The sequence below is a fragment of the Camelina sativa genome, chromosome 8 (genome assembly GCF_000633955.1).
Source record: "Camelina sativa cultivar DH55 chromosome 8, Cs, whole genome shotgun sequence".
In the NCBI taxonomy this organism is placed as follows: domain Eukaryota; kingdom Viridiplantae; phylum Streptophyta; class Magnoliopsida; order Brassicales; family Brassicaceae; genus Camelina; species Camelina sativa.
The window spans coordinates 7790094-7809298 of NC_025692.1; the positions used below are offsets into that span (position 1 = coordinate 7790094).

Sequence of the window (19205 nt, forward strand, 5' to 3'; positions counted from 1 at the left end):
GTTTTTAAGTAAGTAGCCTCGTGATTTGTTTCTAAAATAGTTTTTAGCCATAAACGTAAAACGTAACAGCTGTTTACACAACCAATATGTAACATACTATTTTTCTTTTGTTTTTATATAAGTTGGTCAAATTTTTTTTGTGATTTCTTTTAGTAAGTAATCTCGTGATTTTTGTTTCTAATTATATTTGATTCACAAAAAAAAATGATATGTAAAATATTGTTTCAAATATATAAAATAGAGAAAATAATTTAGTAATTTTGTTTTTGTTGTATACAAATTTAGTCACATACTCACAAATTTTTCTAGGATTTTATGACATTCTAATATTCTATCAAATGAATTATATTTTAACTTTAAGCAAATTATATGTTGAGTCCACAGTTCCATTTCCATACTTTGCAGTTTGCACACAATAAAGTAAAAATGGGCAAATAAATTTTGCCTGAAAGGGAAAAAAGTATAAAAATAAAAATAAAAACAAAATAAAATTGAATGAAATTTTTGGAGTCCGGACTCGGAAATAAAAATGAAAAAAAACTAAAAAAAAAAAAGGCCGTTTTTGTAGCTTATTAAGGCCATTCTCATTTGTCTCTTTCTTCCCCTTCACCTTCTTTTTAACTCTCTCAGTACTCTCTCAGTCTCCGGCGCTTAAAATCTTGCATTCTCCGTCGTTTACTCTGTAAGTTTTCTCCCTTAGACGCTTCGATCGCCTCTATATAGACTCCTTGTGCTCGATTTCGTCTTTCTTCGTTGGAAAATTGCCCTAATGTTCTCGATTCCCAAGTTTTTTTTTTTTTTTTTTTTTTTTTTTTGTCAACATTGGGCCATAANTTCCCTTTTTTTTCATAGTTTTGTGTAACGAGGTTCTGCTTCATACTGTTTTTGTTCATTGTGTTGTGTTTTCACCGTTTAGTCACTGATCCGAAACTTAGCCAGTGAAAAGTCCTTAGGTTTTTTTGGTTTTCGTTTCATATCATCCGATTGATCTACCGCTTTTGCTTTGATTTTTGTTTGTTTAGCGTATTATGCGTTGTTGGATTGTTGTGTTTGAGATGTTGGTGGTGACTGTGGGTTTCTTTTTGATGGCTCTAGGTTCAGAATGAGTTCTAGGGCTGGTCCAATGTCTAAGGGGAAGAACATCTCTCAGGGTGGTTCTAAGCCTGAGGTTGAACAGTTGGCTCAAGGTTTGGCAGCGACGAAACTGGCTCCTTCACAAGATGATGGTGGAGAATGGGAGGTCATTTCCAAGAAGAACAAGAACAAACCTGGAAACACTTCTGGAAAAGCTTGGGTTCCTCAGAATTCGAACCCTCCTAGAGCTTGGGGTGGTCAGCAACAAGGGAGAGGTAATAACGTGTCTGGGAGAGGTAATGGCAATGGTCGGGGAACTCAAGCTACTGACCACAGGGTCACTGGTCGGGGACGAGCATTGAACAAAAAGTATGATAACTATGTGGCTCCTGTTGCACCTGTAACTCGCCCTCCTTTGGAAGGGGGATGGAATTGGCAGGCAAGAGTAGGTTCTGCTCAGCACACTGTTGTGGAGGAGGTTCCAAACATGGAGGATGATCTTGATAATGCTTCTGAGGAAGAGAATGATTCTGATGCTTTGGATGATTCTGATGATGACCTTGTGAGTGATGACTATGACTCTGATGTCAGTCAAAAGAGCCATGGATCACGGAAGCAGAATAAGTGGTTCAAAAAGTTCTTTGACAGCTTGGATAGCTTGTCCGTCGAGCAGATTAATGAACCACAGAGGCAGTGGCATTGCCCAGCTTGTCAGGGTGGACCTGGCGCCATCGACTGGTATAACCTACAGCCACTAGTAGCTCATGCGAGGACTAAGGGAGCTAGGCGAGTTAAGCTCCATAGAGAATTTGCTAAAGTTCTTGACATGGATCTACAGATGAGAGGAGCATCTGTCATCCCCTCTGGTGAGATTTATGGGCAGTGGAAGGGTTTAGGTCAAGAGGAAAAGGATCATGAAATTGTCTGGCCTCCAATGGTCATCATCATGAATACTAGACTGGACATGGACGATAATGATAAGGTGAACTTCTTCTATCTTTTTCTTCTTTAATCTTTTTTTTGCGTTCTGCTGATATTAGAATGTTATATTTTTCAGTGGCTCGGGATGGGCAACCAAGAGCTGCTGGAATACTTCGAACAGTATGACGCTATTAGAGCACGCCATTCCTATGGTCCACAAGGCCATCGTGGGATGAGTGTTCTGATGTTTGAGAGCAGTGCCACTGGCTATGTGGAGGCCGAACGCCTCCACAGGGAGTTGGTTGAGCGAGGGTTAGACAGAAACGCCTGGGCCCGTCGGCGAGGTCTGTTTTCTGGAGGTGTTCGCCAACTGTATGGCTTCCTTGCAACTAAGCAAGATCTGGAGATATTCAATCAACACTCTCAAGGTTCTCTTCCCTCAGAAAATTTGATTTATGCTTTTAAGTTTTGTCATTGGGATTTATTAGAGTTTTTTTGTTGGTCCTTGTGAATGTATCTGTTATGTAATTTCGTGAATTCATTAGGCAAAACGAGGCTGAAATACGAGATGAGATCTTACCAAGAGATGGTTGTGAAGGACCTGAGGCAGATTGCTGAGGACAATCAGCAGCTGAACTATTTAAAGAACAAGCTTTCAAAACAGAACAGGCACGCCAAGGTGCTTGAGGAATCTCTGGAAATTATGAGCGAGAAGCTGCGTAAAACTGCAGAGGATAATCGTATCGTGAGACAGAGAACAAAGATGCAGCATGAACAAAACAGAGAAGAGGTATGGGTTTTTTACTTTTACTTGGAAATCACAAACTTGACATTTTTGTATTACCTACTGATACACCTTTTTGATTGATTTTGTCTTAAAAAAAACGGTGGTGGTTTGAAGATGGATGCACAAGACCGGTTTTTCAAAGATTCAATCAAGCAGATACATGAGAAAAGAGACGCAAAGGAGGAGAATTTCGAGATGTTGCAGCAGCAGGAACGTGCTAAGGTTGTTGATCAGCAGGAGAGGAATATGAATCCCTCTAGCAACGATGCTTGCCGAAAGAGGTATACGTACTTACATAACCCCTCTTTTCGTTTTTGTTTTCCCAGGACAGGAGTAACTGAATGGTTCTGGTTTTTGGATAATTGTGCAGAGCTGAGGAGGTGTCAAGCTTCATCGAGTTTCAAGAGAAAGAGATGGAGGAGTTTGTGGAGGAAAGGGAGATGCTGATCAAAGAGCAAGAAAAGAAGATGGCAGAGATGAAGAAAAGGCATTACGAGGAGATGCTTGATCTGGAGAAAGAGTTTGATGAGGCATTGGAACAGCTCATGGACAAGCATGGCCTTCACAATGCAGATGACTGAGACCAGGTCTCTACAAACGAAGACAAGACTAAGTATCTTGCTTTGGTTTTTCGTATGTCGGAAAATAGGAGCTTCGAGAGAGACTCCATCTTAATAGGACAAAGTTTAAGGAGATAATAGACTGTTATAATTATTCTCCAATTTTCACCAGACGGATCTTAAGTTCTTGGTAACAAAACCAAGTCTCCTTAGTCTTTTTGTTTTTGGTAAATTTCCAATGAACGTTTAGACAAAACCAAACTAAATCAGCCGAACCGAACCACACGTTTAGCGGTTCTGCCTAATTCGGACATACAGGGTACAATTAATATTTTCGCAAAGTTTGAGAAACAATAGTAAATATAGAAAAAAACAGAGGTCTTTGTATGCAAATATACTTTTGGGCTAAAGAGACGTGGTGGTGTCATAAAACACTTCTACTTGCATCGTATTGGAAGAGCATCGTCACGACTCCATCACACCAGTATTTGTTTAATCTTCTTCATCTCTTCTTTCTCAGATTTTTATATACTATACTACTAAAATAAAATAAAATAAAAAATTAAATAAGGGAATCCCATAAATATCTCTGCTTTAAACAAATCTTCTTATCAGACGAAATTCACATCTCAAGCTCTGCTTTGGATCCGCCGTAACTACAAAACAAATCAAATCCTTCTTCTCCAAATCGTGAAACATGGCCCCGCCGGCAGGACAAACGGCGGCGGTGGCTGAAGTGGCTGGCGCCGACGGTCCTCAGCCTCAACAGCAGCAGCGTGGATTTGGTTCCACGATTTCCGGAATCGTTAGAATCGCCGTCTTCTGGTATTTTGCTTCCAAGTTCTTTTCACCTAAACAGAAACCTGTTGATCCTTCTGCTCCGTCTCAGCTCATGACCAATCTCTTCCACAAAGGCGAATCATTGGTAAATTTTTTGTCTTCTAAATGAACGACATGGATTCATATTCATACGACTAGTTCATATGCTCTGTTTCAAAATCGTATGTAACACGCTGTGGTGTTTGTTCTGTAAACATCTTTCTACTGTGTGCTTTAGTTGTGTATACGTACGACCCATTGTTTGATTAGAGGATTAGGGTTTAAAGATTTGATTTTTGTTTATGAATATAGCTTTGATTTCTAAATGGAAGCAATGTTTTTTTTCTTTATGCAGGATATGTGGTTTTATATGTCAGAGCATGAGAAGTTCAATGACTTTGGCAATGATAAAGCTCTGTATTGGCATGAGACGAATATACCTTATGCTGTATGGACACCAGAGAGTATTAGAACCAAGTCACTGACGTATTATCCATCTGAGGTATCAATCACTTGCTTGCCCTGTTTAGGTTTCTTTTCATGTTTCTCCCTCTTATATGAGTTTTGTTTTGGTTTCCAGACACTACAGAATAATGGAAGTCTGTATGCTCATGTCTTCTTTGCTCGATCTGGATTTCCAATTGATCCCACTGATCCTGAGTACCAACCTCTTAATAGTTTTAACAGGACTCATGGTATGACTACCTTTTTTTCTAATCTAAAATGCTATACTTTTGGGACAAAAATTTGATGATTAGGTTTCTGTGATGGCTGAATTGGACTGTTCTTTTCGATATTTCAGCTGTGGCGACTTACTTTCCAAAGCAAAAGAAAAATAAGAAGAAGAGTCTCTTGGGGAGTCCCAAAGACGATGATGAATCCGAACCAGAAGTTGAGGTATGGCTCTGCGGGAAGTTTTCTTTAAGGAAACTTTACATATAGTTATGTATTTTTCTTGAACTCTAATGAGTTTCAATAGATGTGTAATGAACTAACGCCAGCCGTACTTCACAGAATGTTGGTGATAAGAAATCGGATCTCAAGGTAGAGGTCCCTGTGGAATATGTATCCCTCTGGAAACCGAATGTCACAATTAACCTGGTTGATGATTTTACTCGGTGAGTTGGTTCTGTTACTTTGTCTTCTATAAAAAAATAGAAATTCTAGAAACACTCAATGCAGACTAATATAAAATCAGAGATATAATCATTGTTGATTCACTTTCTATGTTGATGTATATATGATTCTACTTCTTGTAGAAAATAAATAGCAGAGTCTTGAAAGGCATAGGCACTTAATCACACTTATCAAATATGTGTATAACCTTAAGCAATCGCAGGGGAGACATTTTGACTTACTTCACGAGATTTATTATTGACCTAAATAAGTAGTAGCTGTAGTACATTAACCTAAATGATGGCATGGTATGCCTCTTTTCTTTGTCAGTATTGAATTTAATATGACTCCATACTGGTAGACTAATATCTCCTTTCACTTTCATGACAGCTATTCACAGAATGGTGTACCACCAAACATTGCTCCTCGTATCCTTCAATTTTTTTTGACAAAAGAGTGACCTGCTTTATTAATTATTTGTATCTTTTACAACTCTCTCTCTCTCTGCGTATGTTTTCTATAACATTTGATGGCACTATCCATGTGAATGCTGCATGGCCTTTTTAGCATAAGCTGGATCAAACTTATTTTTTAAAAAGGTTGATAAGTTCTTGGGTCCTTGAATGGTCAGAAGTTGTGTCATGTCTATAGAATCTTGTTGTCCATTATTTGATTTTCTTTTGATAGGTGGAATGGGAATTTCATAAGAGGGTTTTCATTTTGGCATTGTGATTGTCTACTTGTCCAATCCGTTATATGCTGTACTTAACTTTAGATTTGCAGACCTACTGGTAGAACCTACCACAGGAAACTACTATCCTACAGTTTACTTCAATGAGTTTTGGCTGCTAAGGGACAAGTTCATTCCAGTCAATGCAACAGTCTCAGAACTACCACTTAATCTGGAAATAAGCCCTATCAGCATGATGAAGTGGCAACTGTTTCAGCAAGTTGATCAGTCTTTCCAGATGCAGCGTAGCTATGGAAGCATGCTTGACGGTGAATCTGACGAACTAAAGGTAAAATATGGTTTTTTTATAGTCAATCAGCATCTTCGATCCACGTCACTGTAGTTAGTTATTTTCTTTACTTGGCTCTTGGTTTCTCCCTGGACCTGATTGTAAATATTCTTTTGTTGTATAATCTATTTTATTACAGAGGGTGTTTTTGGAAGGAAATCCCTATCTTTTGGGTATCACGATGTTTGTTTCTATGCTTCATTCAGTATTCGACTTCCTGGCATTCAAAAATGGTTAGTAAGACCCAAATCTTTCCTTGAGATTGTAGGAAAGATTGTTGAATTTTACTTATCTTTTGCTACCTACCGTGCAGATATCCAATTTTGGAACAAAAACAAATCTATGGAAGGATTGTCTGCAAAGTCTGTTGTACTGAACTTTATCTGTCAGTTTGTCATCTTCCTCTACCTGCTGGACAACGATACCTCATGGATGATACTGGCTAGTTCCGGAGTCGGTGTCTGCATTGAATTCTGGAAGATAGGGAAAGCTATGCGCATAGAGGTACTTGCAATGTGTAGTATTCATTTTCTGATGTCGTTGCTTTACATAGAAACCTTGTCTAACAGTTATACTGAACAGGTTGATCGTAGTGGAATGATTCCAAGGTTGAGGTTCCACGATCGTGAATCCTATTCAAGCAATAAAACCAAGGAGTATGATGACATTGCCATCAAATTCTTATCCTATGTGCTCCTCCTCCTTGTCATTGGCTTATCCATATATTCTCTCGCTTATGAACGCCACAAGAGCTGGTATTCTTGGATCCTGTCTTCACTAACAAGCTGTGTCTACATGTTCGGTAATAGCCTTCACCATCCCAAAAAAAGCTGTTGATAATCACTCATTGTAATATTGTTTTGAGTTTGGGGTTGTGTGTTTTGCAGGATTCATCATGATGTGTCCTCAGCTATTCATCAACTATAAGCTAAAATCAGTGGCACATTTACCATGGAGACAGATGACTTACAAGTTCCTCAACACCATTATCGACGATCTCTTTGCCTTTGTCATCAAAATGCCGATTCTACATAGACTCTCTGTATTCCGAGATGGTGAGTTATATATCCATCAAATTCCTCTCTAATTGGATTCAGATTTCAGAAACAGGCCTTTCTAATGTATGGATACTGTGTGTTTTTCAGATGTGATATTCTTGATATACTTATACCAAAGGTGGGTTTACCCTGTGGACAAGACACGTGTTAACGAGTTCGGTTTTGGAGGCGAGGATGAAACTGCAGAGAAGTTGATCACAGAGAAAGAAGAAGAAGACAAGAAAACAAACTAATATCTTCTGCTTACACTTTCTAGACCACTTTTTATTATAACAGTGTTAAGTTATAGTTTCTTAATTTCTCTGTTTTTTTTCACTTTTGGAAGTTTTGTTGAATTTTACTGTCAAGTTGTAAGACACATTATAAAACAACTCCTTTTGTATTGCCATAAAGAAACAAACATTTTTACGAGAGAACTAGCGTCAAACTGTTATGAGGATTCATTATTCCAAATACTTACTCGCCACAAAAGACTTGTTAAAAGCAGAATTAGATGAAAGCAGGAACAGCAAGTTCTATCACATCAAATGTTTTGCTACAGAAGTCTCTAGAATAATACTTCACTAAAATGAAAAATTAGACATTCTTTGACTCAGGAGGAAGAGCAGTTCCAAAGTTGAGACTGTTCCTCATAGTTCTCCGACCAATCCCACCTACATTGCCATTCCCTTTCCTCATCATTGCCACAAACTCCCCATAGTCTATTTGTCCATCCTACAAAATCAACAATAGCAACTAGCTACCATAAACATTTGTTCCATAGCTCCTTCATCAAAGAAACAGTGAAGATCTTTTGTGTACTACTCACATTGTCTTGATCAATGTCTTTGATCATTTCATCAAGATTTGAATCCTTTATACCAAACTCCTTCCACGCCTGTTGAAGCTCGTCAATCGTAATGTACCCACTCGCATCTTTGTCGAAGAAAGAGAATGCAGCTACTAAGTTCTCCTCTCTCTCCAGTTTGTTCAAGTGGATTGTTGCAGCTAAGAACTCTCCATAGTCAATTGTTCCACTTTCATCAACATCAGCCTAACACAGNCCACAAACTCCCCATAGTCTATTTGTCCATCCTACAAAATCAACAATAGCAACTAGCTACCATAAACATTTGTTCCATAGCTCCTTCATCAAAGAAACAGTGAAGATCTTTTGTGTACTACTCACATTGTCTTGATCAATGTCTTTGATCATTTCATCAAGATTTGAATCCTTTAGACCAAACTCCTTCCACGCCTGTTGAAGCTCGTCAATCGTAATGTACCCACTCGCATCTTTGTCGAAGAAAGAGAATGCAGCTACTAAGTTCTCCTCTCTCTCCAGTTTGTTCAAGTGGATTGTTGCAGCTAAGAACTCTCCATAGTCAATTGTTCCACTTTCATCAACATCAGCCTAACACAGACACACACACACACACACACACATAATGAGAAGATATTGGATATTATTTTCAGCAAAAATAAAGATGTTAAACGTGGAAGCTAATAAAGTAATAAGAAAGGAGTTGTTAGTTTACTGCTCGCAAGAGTTCCTGGATCTCTGATTCCATAAGCTCTGACCCAACACGTCTCATACTGTCTTTTAACTCTTCAAACGTGATAGTCCCGCTTTTATCTGTGTCTATCATCTTGAACAGCTCTTTAAGTCCACTGATTTCTTCCTCAGATAGTCTCTCTGCAATCACTCGTAAAGCCATCTTCTTAAGTTTGTTCATTGCAGAGAACTTTTTCAGGCGGGTCACTACTGCGCAGTCCAAAGGTTTATCTGGAGCAACCTTATCATCCACAATCCAAGGGTGACCTAAAGAAAAAGATAATTTGAATCAGCTTGCAGAAAAAAGCATCATTTACTTTTGCGGACATGACAACTTACACAACACTTGATGAGCAGTTAGCCTCTTTTTCGGATTGCTTTCGAGCATTTTCTTGATAAGATCTTTGGCACTCTCTGAAATAGTAGGCCAAGGATTGGTTTCAAAGTCCAGCTTTCCCTGTAAAATCTTTCTGAAGATCCCTATTTCACTTTCTGGATACAAAAGTAAAGACACATGAGACAGCAGTAGTAAGCAAGCACATGATAGGAACGTTGCATTTATAAAGATAGAAGAAGGCATTAGAAATCTACCAGCCCAAAAAGGAGGAAAACCACATAAGAGAATGTAGAGGATAACTCCAGCGCTCCATACATCACATTCAGGACCGTAATGCTTATGTAAAACCTCAGGTGCCACATAGTAAGCGCTACCAACTAGTTCCGAGAATGTTTCATCTAAGAGACAAATCCAAAATTAGAGCTCAATATCAAACTAACTCGACTGAAAACACACACTCACAGGCACAGCATTGAAAAGATGGGATCTTAAGCAATGGTTCATTGTGTTGTATCACTAAAACATCAAGTTCTGATGCTTCATCCATAAATCAACAAAGTAGAGAGTGAGTAAACAAATGCAGTAATCAAATCTAAAATCGAAACCTGGTTTACAGAAAACAGAGAGGCCAAAGTCAGTAGAATTAAGAGAAGCATCTTCATCAGAAGAAGTGAACAAGAAATTCTCAGGCTTAAGATCTCTATGTACAACCCCAAGAGAGTGACAAGCCTCAACGACCCCAACAATAGTCTTGATAAGCTTAGCAGCTTCTTTCTCACTGTAATGACCTCTCTTGACGATTCTATCAAACAACTCACCACCTTCACAGAGCTCCATCACAAGGTGAACGCTTTTGGAGTCCTCGTAAGCACTTTCTATACGGACAACGTTTGGGTATTCAGACAAGTGATGCATTATCTGGATCTCCCTCAAAACGTCGTCGTAATCGTCTTGGCAAAGGAGCTTCCTTTTGGGTATGGTTTTGCAGGCGAGCTTTTGACCTGTCTGTTTATGGGTACAGAGGAAAGTGGTTCCGAATTGGCCTTGCCCGAGGACTTGACCAAGAGAGTAACTCTCTTCGACGTTTTTGGTCTTGTAAGGAAGAACCCATCTTGTTCTTGCTTTGTTTGCCATTCTTGAGAGAGAGTTTTTTGATTTCTTGAGGGGTTTGGTCTAAGCAGAGGAAGAAGAAGAAGAAGAAGAAGAGAAACTGTTGAATGAGTAAAGAAACTGACTTGAAGGCATTGGAGAGAGAGAGAGGGAAGTCAAGAGTTAGGAGAGAATGATTGATTAGCTAATATTAGATTTTTTTTTCCCCATTTAAGATTGTTTAGAAAATGGGAAAGAAAACAAATTCAATGAATGCTTTGAATAAATCTTCTTTGGTGAATAGCTAATTGTATTAATTAGTAATTAATATTATATTATAAAAGTATAATTTTAGTCAAACATATTAATTATGTTATACTGAAAGATAGATAAATGATAATATTACTATATCATTGCAAGTTTTTTTTTTGCTAATCTTATCAATTTTGTAAGTCAAGTAAAAATATAATTGTTTCATGTGTCACAATGCAGTAAAAAAAATCAACTACATATTGTTTTATATATGAATTTAATACTTATTATGAAAAGTAACTGAATAGTTAAAAATTGTAAATAAACAAAGAAAAATGAGACTAAAAGTTTCTTATTTTTTTTTAGTTTAATTATAAGTGTGTGGATATGTATATACTACGTATTAGGGCACTAAATAAAGTTATAAAGGTAAAAGTGTCTTCTTCTCTTCAATACGAAGGAACTATATCTCCAAAAAAAGACAAACTAGATTAGCTCGTTAACCTAAATTATTTCTTTCTACGCAATATATTTTCATCACATGTATTTTTCTGCAAAAATATCAAGATTTTCAATCATTTTGACAAGAAAATACAAAAAGGACAAATCTAATTCTCTTTCATACACATATTCTATTTTGTGTTCTTTTGCCTCTCTTGTGGTTTCTGTCAATGTCCACTTTATTTACACTCATATGTTTTTTTTTTGATCGTCTATATGATTTTTATATAAACATTTAAAAAATCTATATATCTCAAAATATCGCCACAAAACGTTTCATTTTTATATTCAGGTGTTGACTGGTTTTCCCGCTATCTTCCGCAAACGCTGCGTTTGCGGGTGGTAACAGTTGCTAACGATTGGAACCAATCATATAAAACGCTCCCAATCGTTCCTAATCGCTCACAACCACTTCAAACCACTGAATTTCAAAAGCTGCTTCCCGCAAGCGTTTGCGGTTGCGGGCGATTGCGATTAAAATTTTTTTTCTTTTTTATAAAAAACTTAAAAAAAATCAATGATAATGAAATTCTTTTGTATTATATCTTCTATCTAACCATTTTACTCATTAAGGATGGAAGAAAATGAAGTACGGATACGATTACAGAGATTATAAAATAAACAATTAGAAGAAAATAATATTCCAATTAACAATAACCCGGAAAACTTTATGTAAATTTAATAACACATTGCACATAATTTCAAAAAAATCTAAATAAATATAATATTTCATCAGAAATTTTTAAAAAATAAGATTATTTGTGAAAAGTATTAAAACAAATCATCAGTGACTCTTCTCAACTCTCACTTAACCATTCCTACCGATGCAACTACTGACCCACGATCTAAGAGAAAAGAGAAAAGATCTACGATCTAAAGCATATGTTTTGTCATTTATCAAATTACTTGATTAAATTTTTGGTGAAAAGCCAAATGCATAAAGAAATAAGTATTTCAATATGAAATTTATTTGTTTTTTAAATAATTATTTTAGTATTTTTTAATAAATTTAAATTATAAATCAATTTTAATTAAATTTTTTGTGTTTTTAAACATTTATATATTATATATCACATTTATTATGTACCAACCGCTATTGCATCCGCTGGTCAACCAGTCGTAAACCTTCCGCAAACACACCAATTCTAAACCACTAAATCAATCGTTCAAAACGCTTAATAACACTTAAAACCGCAATCACCCACTTCCGCAATCTCCCGTAACCGTAACCGCAACCGCAGCGTTTGAACCAGTCAGGCCCTCAGTTTACTATTGATGTCTATCTTCTTCATGTAACAACGGAGAATACAACATAAAGTTCCAAGTAAATGAAGAATATGATACAAATCCAAAATTTTCTAAATTTGAAAACGACTTGCGTTACAAATTGAAGCTCTCAAGAAGATGATACGACGCATTTATAGAGCTTTCCGGGTAGAATTCGTAGAATTAATTGATATGAAACTGAATGTACACAATAATGTATAAGGACGACCAATTTAGTCTTCAAGCAGCTTCATTCTTGATCATGTGACTGGCTTAACCCCTCATGATTTCTGGTTCATAGCCGCCTGATCAAAAGATGAAAAGATGAAAAAAAGAGAGTAAGATATGAGAGTTCTTGAGAACAGAAAAAATGAAAGTTTTCTATGAATCAACAGGAATATGCGGAGAGTAGAAACATACCTTTCGCAGTCTTTGCATGACGGCGTCTTCATAAGCTTGATAACCAGCACCTACTATGTTGCTTTGCGGTTCTGCTTCTGCAGACTTCTTGGCGGTCAGAAAATCGGATTGGGCTGCTTTCTGAAGAGGTACAACTAGCAACGGATTAGAGAGATCGCCACACAATGTTCTCGTTGCTGCAACCTGTAAGGAAAAAGAAAACACAAAATTGAAACAATCCATGATTAGATCCTTGATATATATATATATATATATATATATATATATATAACGGATAAAGAGAGAAACGAAGTTAGTAGATAAAAGTAATAATACTCACAGCTCCATCTTTTGTAGCCATTACAATAAGAGCAGAGCATTTCTTCTTGGTACTCCTAATCACAACATCTTCAACCTTACCAAACTCCGAAAACACTTCTGTAAGCCTTCCCGCTGTATACCCATGACCACTTGTTTCCCATGAAACCTTCAACATTCTCTCCTTATCGAGTTGAACACCACTAGCTCCAGCACCGCTTCTTTCTTCTTTTTTCTTTTCATCCACACCACTACTCTCTGGGGTTTCAAACCCACTTTTCTTCTTTGCATGTCTAGCACGAATCCTCTCTATCTCTTCCTTAAGCTTCCTAGCGATCCTCTCTTCTTCATCATAAGGTCTAGCAGCAGACTCAGGAGAAAAAGCAGAACGTTCCCTTCCCTCCAGATCTGACATCATCTTACGCCTCTTGGCATCTACTTGTGTTTTCTTCTGTTGTTTCTCACGCTGGATCCTAAGAAGATCATCAAACAGCTTCCGGGCTTTCTCGTCTTTGAGAACCTCATAAGATGTCTTGAGCCTCTGAAATTTCTCATGAGCATCGGGATCATCTGGACGTTTATCTGGATGCAAGTACAAAGCTTTCAACTTGTAAGCTTTTCCAATCTCCTTCTCGGTAAGCTTCAGAGCTTCCTCTCCAGAAGGTAAGCCTAGAACTAAATAGTGATCCACAAAACCCTCCATCTCTTTTTCCTTCTAAGCCGGATCACCCAACTGCAGAGAACCACAAAGAAGTTAGTAATCTATGAAACTTTACAAATACAAAAATCACAATAACAGATTATGAGATAAACAAATTCAAATATCACAAACTTCGAAGCTTGAAAGAATCTAAAAAGAAATAAACAGCCAATGAAAGTAGGACAAAAGCAGATGATGGTGATAGATGCATCTTCTTGCAATGATCTCTTTTCACAAAGTCAAAACCTTTAGACATAGTTAACATAAACCCTAGGATATCTCAAAGACACTTTGATATTCGGCGGATCTAATTCCATTTTTCAGAGCAATTAGTTCAAAAGAGTTAAAACCCATCAAAGCATCATAGACTTCAAGTTCAAGTAATTAAAAGGTTTTGAAGTCGAAACTTTAACCTAAAACCTCAATGGATATTAAAGCTTTGTTCTTTCTTTTTACTTCCGGGATCAACAGCAATCACAAATATCGAAGATTTCATTATATCGAATGAACATACCTTTCCAAATTCAAATTCTTAGGGAAGACACCCAAAACAACACGAATTCTCCGATGAGACAATTGCAGTGAAAACCCCTTACGAACCAAAGCGAAACCCTAGAACTTGGGCGCTTCCTTCTCTTCGAAATTAAACGAGCAAGAACAATCTGAGGGAGAGAGTAGCGGTTGAGGAATCGAGCTACCCACCTGTGAGGGAATTGGTATGGTGGTGTCAAAGAGGATGAAGAAGAAGAAGAAGAATCGATTTCGTTTAGGGATTTGGCCAAATCTCAATTTTCTAAATATGTAATAGAGAATTAAAACTACGAACCGACCGGTTTTGTATTAAAGCCTGATTGTACCGTTGGTTTCGGGTAATTTTTGTAACACCAAACCAGCCGTCAATATCCCGGTTTCTAACTTTGATTTCCTTTTCCCGGTGTGTATTGGGTAAGGCTAAATCAAGTCGGGTTTCGGTTAGGAGTCGGTTTAGTATGATTTTTTTTATCTTACGTTAAACCGCCACACAACAATTAAAACCTCAAATGGTTTGAGATTGAGTTTTATAAGTCGGTGCTGTTCTGGAATGCAAAGACAGTGTTTGATATTTCTGTTAGCTCCTAAGCCGCTTAGGATTTCTCAAGTCATCAACTCCTATAAGGTTTCTTGTATCAGAAGATGCATTGTGTGGAAGGTTAATTTAATTGGGGAGGTGGTGAAATGACATCAACTCAGAAACAAGTAACACAAGGTCTAGAGGAAGAGTATTCTAAAATTGATCATCCAATTCAAGTGTAAAACACCAAACCAATGAATATCAATATGTTTGACTACCACACCTGATAGAAAGAACCTCAAGACATGATGCCAGCTATGACCTGATTGGAGCTACTGGATTCACCTCACCCAGTCTCTCTCATACTCATTCTTGTCTACGTGTGTGCAAAATTATATATCAAGATGACAACTCAAACCTGTATATTGATGCAATACCCAAATGTCTCAAAACATCACATCTGATATTTACTATTGATATATCATCCCCAATCATAATCCAAACTTATTAATCACATAGCAAGATGATAAGATGTCGAAACAACGGAGAGTTACTCAAAAAAGCTTCATAGTTGAAAAAGAGTCATCAGAGAGAGAATATACAGCAAAACAATTACCATTCAAGCATCTCTACCTTCAATCTCACTTAAAACCTTCTTCTATATGACTTACTTAAAGTCCTACCTGTCCCTAAGCTTCTCAGATGCTACTGATCTCTAGTCTCTCTTTGTTTTTGTTTTTTTTGGTGTTTAGTTTTATCAGAAACCCTGTACATGTTCGTTCTCTAAGGGATTCTATGCAGGTGGAATCCACTAGTTAGGGCGGAATCACTGATCAATCTGTGCCTAGTCTTCACGGGTAACGCCAGTTTGGTTGATTCTGTCCCTTGAGAGCAAGGACAGCGTTTGATAAATCTGTAAGCTGCTGCTCTGCTTTCGCTTTCCAAGTCACCAACTCCTTCAAGATTTCCTGTACAAAGATCATTCTCAAATATTTGATTCCTTAAAATCAAGTACTGCAAAGCTTTGGAAAAAGTAGCCTAATTAACCTCATGCAAATCAGAAGATGCAATATTAATCATCAATGAAGCAAAGGCATGCAAATCAAAAGATGCAATATTAATCATGAATGAAGCAAAGGCAGTGTTAAAATGACATCTACTCAGAAACAGGACAAGTCTAGAGGGTTTTCCAGAATTGATCATCTAGTTTAACTGAAACACCAGACCAATGCTTCTAATATGTTTGACTAACTCACCTGATTATGGATGGCTGGGTCATCAATATCTGATTTTGGACCAGCAGTGATCGAAGAACCCGGAGTCAATTCAGCTTTGTCCTGACTGGAGCTTCTGGATTCACCTCTAGTCATGCAGCTAAACAGAGAAACAAAATATTAGAAAATAATAAACCATTAACCCTACCCTTGGACCTAAGCAAACAAACAACTGCCCTAACCTCTCTGTCCTTTGCATATCGATGTTGACCAATGACTGTTCCTCAAACAAGGTATGGTCTTGGAGAGAGCTTTTGCAAGGATTTGGTAGAAGGGCGTAGGTATCCGGCCTGACAGCCTCTGGTAAACCATCAATAAGGTCATCCCATGGCTCAAAATCATTCCCAGTAAAATCCTCCAAGTTGGCATTCTTCAATATATGTTCCCAATTTTCGGGACCTGGACTGAATGACGTGCTCCCATTAGGCTGCAGATTGCTCAGAGTGTTTGAAATTCCAACCAACTTCTGTTCAACTTTATCTTTCCACGAAATCAATTCCTTGAACATGCCCTGTGAAAAAGTGAGATATGGTAGACAAAAGCTTTATAGGTTAAGATCATGACACCATAGTTAAGAAGCTTTTAACAAATACTTTCTACTTAGTTTACAGTCTCGACCTGAGTTGAAGTCAACGAATTAGAGATCTCCAGCATTTGCTTATCAGCCTTTTNTGATTCCTTAAAATCAAGTACTGCAAAGCTTTGGAAAAAGTAGCCTAATTAACCTCATGCAAATCAGAAGATGCAATATTAATCATCAATGAAGCAAAGGCATGCAAATCAAAAGATGCAATATTAATCATGAATGAAGCAAAGGCAGTGTTAAAATGACATCTACTCAGAAACAGGACAAGTCTAGAGGGTTTTCCAGAATTGATCATCTAGTTTAACTGAAACACCAGACCAATGCTTCTAATATGTTTGACTAACTCACCTGATTATGGATGGCTGGGTCATCAATATCTGATTTTGGACCAGCAGTGATCGAAGAACCCGGAGTCAATTCAGCTTTGTCCTGACTGGAGCTTCTGGATTCACCTCTAGTCATGCAGCTAAACAGAGAAACAAAATATTAGAAAATAATAAACCATTAACCCTACCCTTGGACCTAAGCAAACAAACAACTGCCCTAACCTCTCTGTCCTTTGCATATCGATGTTGACCAATGACTGTTCCTCAAACAAGGTATGGTCTTGGAGAGAGCTTTTGCAAGGATTTGGTAGAAGGGCGTAGGTATCCGGCCTGACAGCCTCTGGTAAACCATCAATAAGGTCATCCCATGGCTCAAAATCATTCCCAGTAAAATCCTCCAAGTTGGCATTCTTCAATATATGTTCCCAATTTTCGGGACCTGGACTGAATGACGTGCTCCCATTAGGCTGCAGATTGCTCAGAGTGTTTGAAATTCCAACCAACTTCTGTTCTACTTTATCTTTCCACGAAATCAATTCCTTGAACATGCCCTGTGAAAAAGTGAGATATGGTAGACAAAAGCTTTATAGGTTAAGATCATGACACCATAGTTAAGAAGCTTTTAACAAATACTTTCTACTTAGTTTACAGTCTCGACCTGAGTTGAAGTCAACGAATTAGAGATCTCCAGCATTTGCTTATCAGCCTTTTCCCTCCAACTCATAAGATCCTTGCACAGTTTCTGGGGAGAAATGCAAACGAAATTATTTTGAATATCTAATATGCTTATCTTAATACATTCATTCCTCTAACAGAAAAAGAAAAATGATCTAAAAGTCACCTCAGTAGCCTCAGCATGATCTGGTAACTTTTGCTTTGCTGCAAGTTCTTTGATTTCACTGCTTACCACAAAAGAAATGAGATTCAAAGCACATTCAGAACTTTCAAGGAAAGCAAATACCGAACCTCAAAGAGTATTTGCAAGGAATATTACCTCTTCATTTGCTCAATCTCTCCCATAAGAAGCTTAGACGAAACAGCAGAAGCATCATGTGATACAGTCTGAGCCTTCCACCAAGATGGGGGAACCCAAGTAGGATCAGGAATACCGGATTCAAGTTTGATTTTGATAAGGTCAGCACTCTCAAGCCAATACTGCATGGTTCCATCAGTATTGTAACACCTCCTAAAGCGATCAGCACCACCTGGTGTTACTTTGCCATCCATGTGCTTCAAACAATGGTCCAAGAGCCCAGTATCACCTATATTGCTTCGTGCAGTAACTCTTAAAAAGTTCCGTGATACAGGTGTTTCAAAAGTAGCACCATTCTCCTTGAGTACATCCGCTAATGTTTGCTCCGCAAACTTAATCCTGCATAAAAAACAATGCTTTCTTTCTTCATTTAAAAGGAGGGTAAAGCAATGATGAAAGTAAAAGGGCTTTTTGACAAACCTATCACTGTTCCATCGAGTGGTCAACTGCTTGCGTCTCGGAGGGATGATAAGCTGCTTATTATCCTCTTCAAAGCTTTCAGAATACCTTGTAGATCTTCCACTACGAGAGAGTCGTTTTCGTTTCAGGATCCCACAGGTAACGAGATGCCCAGCTTCTTCTTCTTTCTCTAACTTGACCTCAACAAGAGTAAGGGCGTTGTTTTCAGATGCGGTACCTTCTTCTTCTTCTTCTACTTTTTCCTTTTTAACCTGAGTCTCTCCGGGCTCGCACTTGGTAACCATCGCCGAACCAGCCATGGCAGAATCATTCAGCTGCCTCCGACAAATCTTCTTGCCCGAACGTTTCTGGCGATGTCTGTAAAGATTTCATGCGACAAACAAAGAGAGAGAGAGAGTCATAGTCAAGCTCGAAAAGAAAAAAAAAATAAACGAGAAGATAAGAGAAATGATTGAAGAAATCAGGAAGAAGATAAGAGAACCCAACATGTTGTAGATCGCGGCTAGGGTTTTTTCACGGAGAGGAGGCGACATTTTTTTCAACACTGAGGCGACGCAATTCTTCTCACAGCACTGGAATCGACGCCATGGGGGAAACAAAACGCGGATCGCGATTGAAATTGGAAACAGTAAATGGTAAAACCTAGAAATTTAGGGATCAGAGCGACAGAGCGTCACCGTAGAAGAGGAAGAGGAAGAGGAAGAGGAAGAAGACAAGACAAGAAGAGATGATGAGCAGAGCCGATATGCAAAAAATGAATAATAA

The 19205-nt window shown here is 37.9% G+C and overlaps 5 protein-coding genes across 8 annotated transcripts; 2 read left to right on the plus strand and 3 right to left on the minus strand.

The window, feature by feature from the left end:
* On the plus strand, window positions 575-3559 carry LOC104706655 (protein SUPPRESSOR OF GENE SILENCING 3-like). Its single transcript, XM_010422861.2, has 6 exons — window positions 575-682; window positions 1096-2056; window positions 2132-2423; window positions 2541-2785; window positions 2897-3063; window positions 3153-3559. The coding sequence occupies exons 2-6, from the start codon at window positions 1103-1105 to the stop codon at window positions 3361-3363; spliced, it is 1869 nt and encodes a 622-aa protein (XP_010421163.1). The 5' UTR covers window positions 575-682; window positions 1096-1102; the 3' UTR covers window positions 3364-3559.
* LOC104706656 (cleft lip and palate transmembrane protein 1 homolog) lies at window positions 3845-7756 on the plus strand. Its single transcript, XM_010422862.2, has 12 exons — window positions 3845-4267; window positions 4517-4663; window positions 4742-4856; window positions 4964-5058; window positions 5176-5279; window positions 5668-5705; window positions 6061-6296; window positions 6436-6529; window positions 6610-6800; window positions 6879-7098; window positions 7184-7351; window positions 7442-7756. Exons 1-12 carry the CDS (start codon window positions 4040-4042, stop codon window positions 7585-7587), a joined length of 1782 nt encoding a protein of 593 aa, XP_010421164.1. The 5' UTR covers window positions 3845-4039; the 3' UTR covers window positions 7588-7756.
* LOC104706657 (calcium-dependent protein kinase 12-like) lies at window positions 7826-10520 on the minus strand. 2 transcript variants are annotated; one of them, XM_010422864.2, is made up of 6 exons: window positions 9831-10520; window positions 9480-9623; window positions 9228-9380; window positions 8872-9155; window positions 8163-8387; window positions 7826-8068 (listed from the first exon to the last, which is right to left on the minus strand). In XM_010422864.2, the coding sequence occupies exons 1-6, from the start codon at window positions 10357-10359 to the stop codon at window positions 7931-7933; spliced, it is 1473 nt and encodes a 490-aa protein (XP_010421166.1). In that variant the 5' UTR covers window positions 10360-10520; the 3' UTR covers window positions 7826-7930. The 2 variants fall into 2 exon arrangements, with proteins under 2 accessions (XP_010421166.1, XP_010421165.1); XM_010422863.2 differs by lacking the exon at window positions 8163-8387 and adding an exon at window positions 8523-8747.
* Window positions 12306-14537, minus strand: LOC104706658 (dnaJ homolog subfamily C member 17). The gene is made up of 4 exons (XM_010422865.2): window positions 14265-14537; window positions 13073-13783; window positions 12754-12936; window positions 12306-12638 (listed from the first exon to the last, which is right to left on the minus strand). Exons 2-4 carry the CDS (start codon window positions 13751-13753, stop codon window positions 12615-12617), a joined length of 888 nt encoding a protein of 295 aa, XP_010421167.1. The 5' UTR covers window positions 13754-13783; window positions 14265-14537; the 3' UTR covers window positions 12306-12614.
* On the minus strand, window positions 15246-19199 carry LOC104706660 (protein DYAD-like). 3 transcript variants are annotated; one of them, XM_010422867.1, is made up of 9 exons: window positions 18927-19199; window positions 18441-18797; window positions 17982-18359; window positions 17829-17886; window positions 17646-17729; window positions 17246-17538; window positions 16258-16326; window positions 16058-16175; window positions 15246-15769 (listed from the first exon to the last, which is right to left on the minus strand). In XM_010422867.1, exons 1-9 carry the CDS (start codon window positions 18971-18973, stop codon window positions 15653-15655), a joined length of 1521 nt encoding a protein of 506 aa, XP_010421169.1. In that variant the 5' UTR covers window positions 18974-19199; the 3' UTR covers window positions 15246-15652. The 3 variants fall into 3 exon arrangements, with proteins under 3 accessions (XP_010421169.1, XP_019083910.1, XP_010421168.1); XM_019228365.1 differs by lacking the exon at window positions 17246-17538 and adding an exon at window positions 16694-16741 and having other exon boundaries at window positions 15352-15769; window positions 16258-16586; window positions 17694-17729; XM_010422866.2 differs by lacking the exons at window positions 15246-15769; window positions 16058-16175; window positions 16258-16326 and adding an exon at window positions 16979-17127 and having other exon boundaries at window positions 17210-17538.

What these genes read in the sequence shown, in the direction of transcription:
- LOC104706656 (XM_010422862.2), top strand. Translation starts at nt 4,040, where the DNA reads ATGGCCCCGCCGGCAGGACAAACGGCGGCGGTGGCTGAAGTGGCTGGC. An exon ending in TCCACAAAGGCGAATCATTG is followed by an intron (nt 4,268 to 4,516) that starts GTAAATTTTTTG and finishes TTCTTTATGCAG; the next exon opens with GATATGTGGTTTTATATGTC. An exon ending in GTGAATCTGACGAACTAAAG is followed by an intron (nt 6,297 to 6,435) that starts GTAAAATATGGT and finishes ATTTTATTACAG; the next exon opens with AGGGTGTTTTTGGAAGGAAA.
- LOC104706657 (XM_010422864.2), bottom strand. Translation starts at nt 10,359, where the DNA reads ATGGCAAACAAAGCAAGAACAAGATGGGTTCTTCCTTACAAGACCAAA. An exon ending in TTTTCCTCCTTTTTGGGCTG is followed by an intron (nt 9,381 to 9,479) that starts GTAGATTTCTAA and finishes TTTTGTATCCAG; the next exon opens with AAAGTGAAATAGGGATCTTC. An exon ending in AAGACATTGATCAAGACAAT is followed by an intron (nt 8,069 to 8,162) that starts GTGAGTAGTACA and finishes TTGATTTTGTAG; the next exon opens with GATGGACAAATAGACTATGG.
- LOC104706658 (XM_010422865.2), bottom strand. Translation starts at nt 13,753, where the DNA reads ATGGAGGGTTTTGTGGATCACTATTTAGTTCTAGGCTTACCTTCTGGA. An exon ending in TGGCTACAAAAGATGGAGCT is followed by an intron (nt 12,937 to 13,072) that starts GTGAGTATTATT and finishes TTTTCCTTACAG; the next exon opens with GTTGCAGCAACGAGAACATT. An exon ending in TCATGCAAAGACTGCGAAAG is followed by an intron (nt 12,639 to 12,753) that starts GTATGTTTCTAC and finishes TCTTTTGATCAG; the next exon opens with GCGGCTATGAACCAGAAATC.
- LOC104706660 (XM_010422867.1), bottom strand. Translation starts at nt 18,973, where the DNA reads ATGTCGCCTCCTCTCCGTGAAAAAACCCTAGCCGCGATCTACAACAT. An exon ending in ACTCGATGGAACAGTGATAG is followed by an intron (nt 18,360 to 18,440) that starts GTTTGTCAAAAA and finishes TTTTTTATGCAG; the next exon opens with GATTAAGTTTGCGGAGCAAA. An exon ending in GATATGCAAAGGACAGAGAG is followed by an intron (nt 16,176 to 16,257) that starts GTTAGGGCAGTT and finishes TTCTCTGTTTAG; the next exon opens with CTGCATGACTAGAGGTGAAT.
- LOC104706655 (XM_010422861.2), top strand. Translation starts at nt 1,103, where the DNA reads ATGAGTTCTAGGGCTGGTCCAATGTCTAAGGGGAAGAACATCTCTCAG. An exon ending in ACATGGACGATAATGATAAG is followed by an intron (nt 2,057 to 2,131) that starts GTGAACTTCTTC and finishes TATATTTTTCAG; the next exon opens with TGGCTCGGGATGGGCAACCA. An exon ending in ATGAACAAAACAGAGAAGAG is followed by an intron (nt 2,786 to 2,896) that starts GTATGGGTTTTT and finishes GGTGGTTTGAAG; the next exon opens with ATGGATGCACAAGACCGGTT.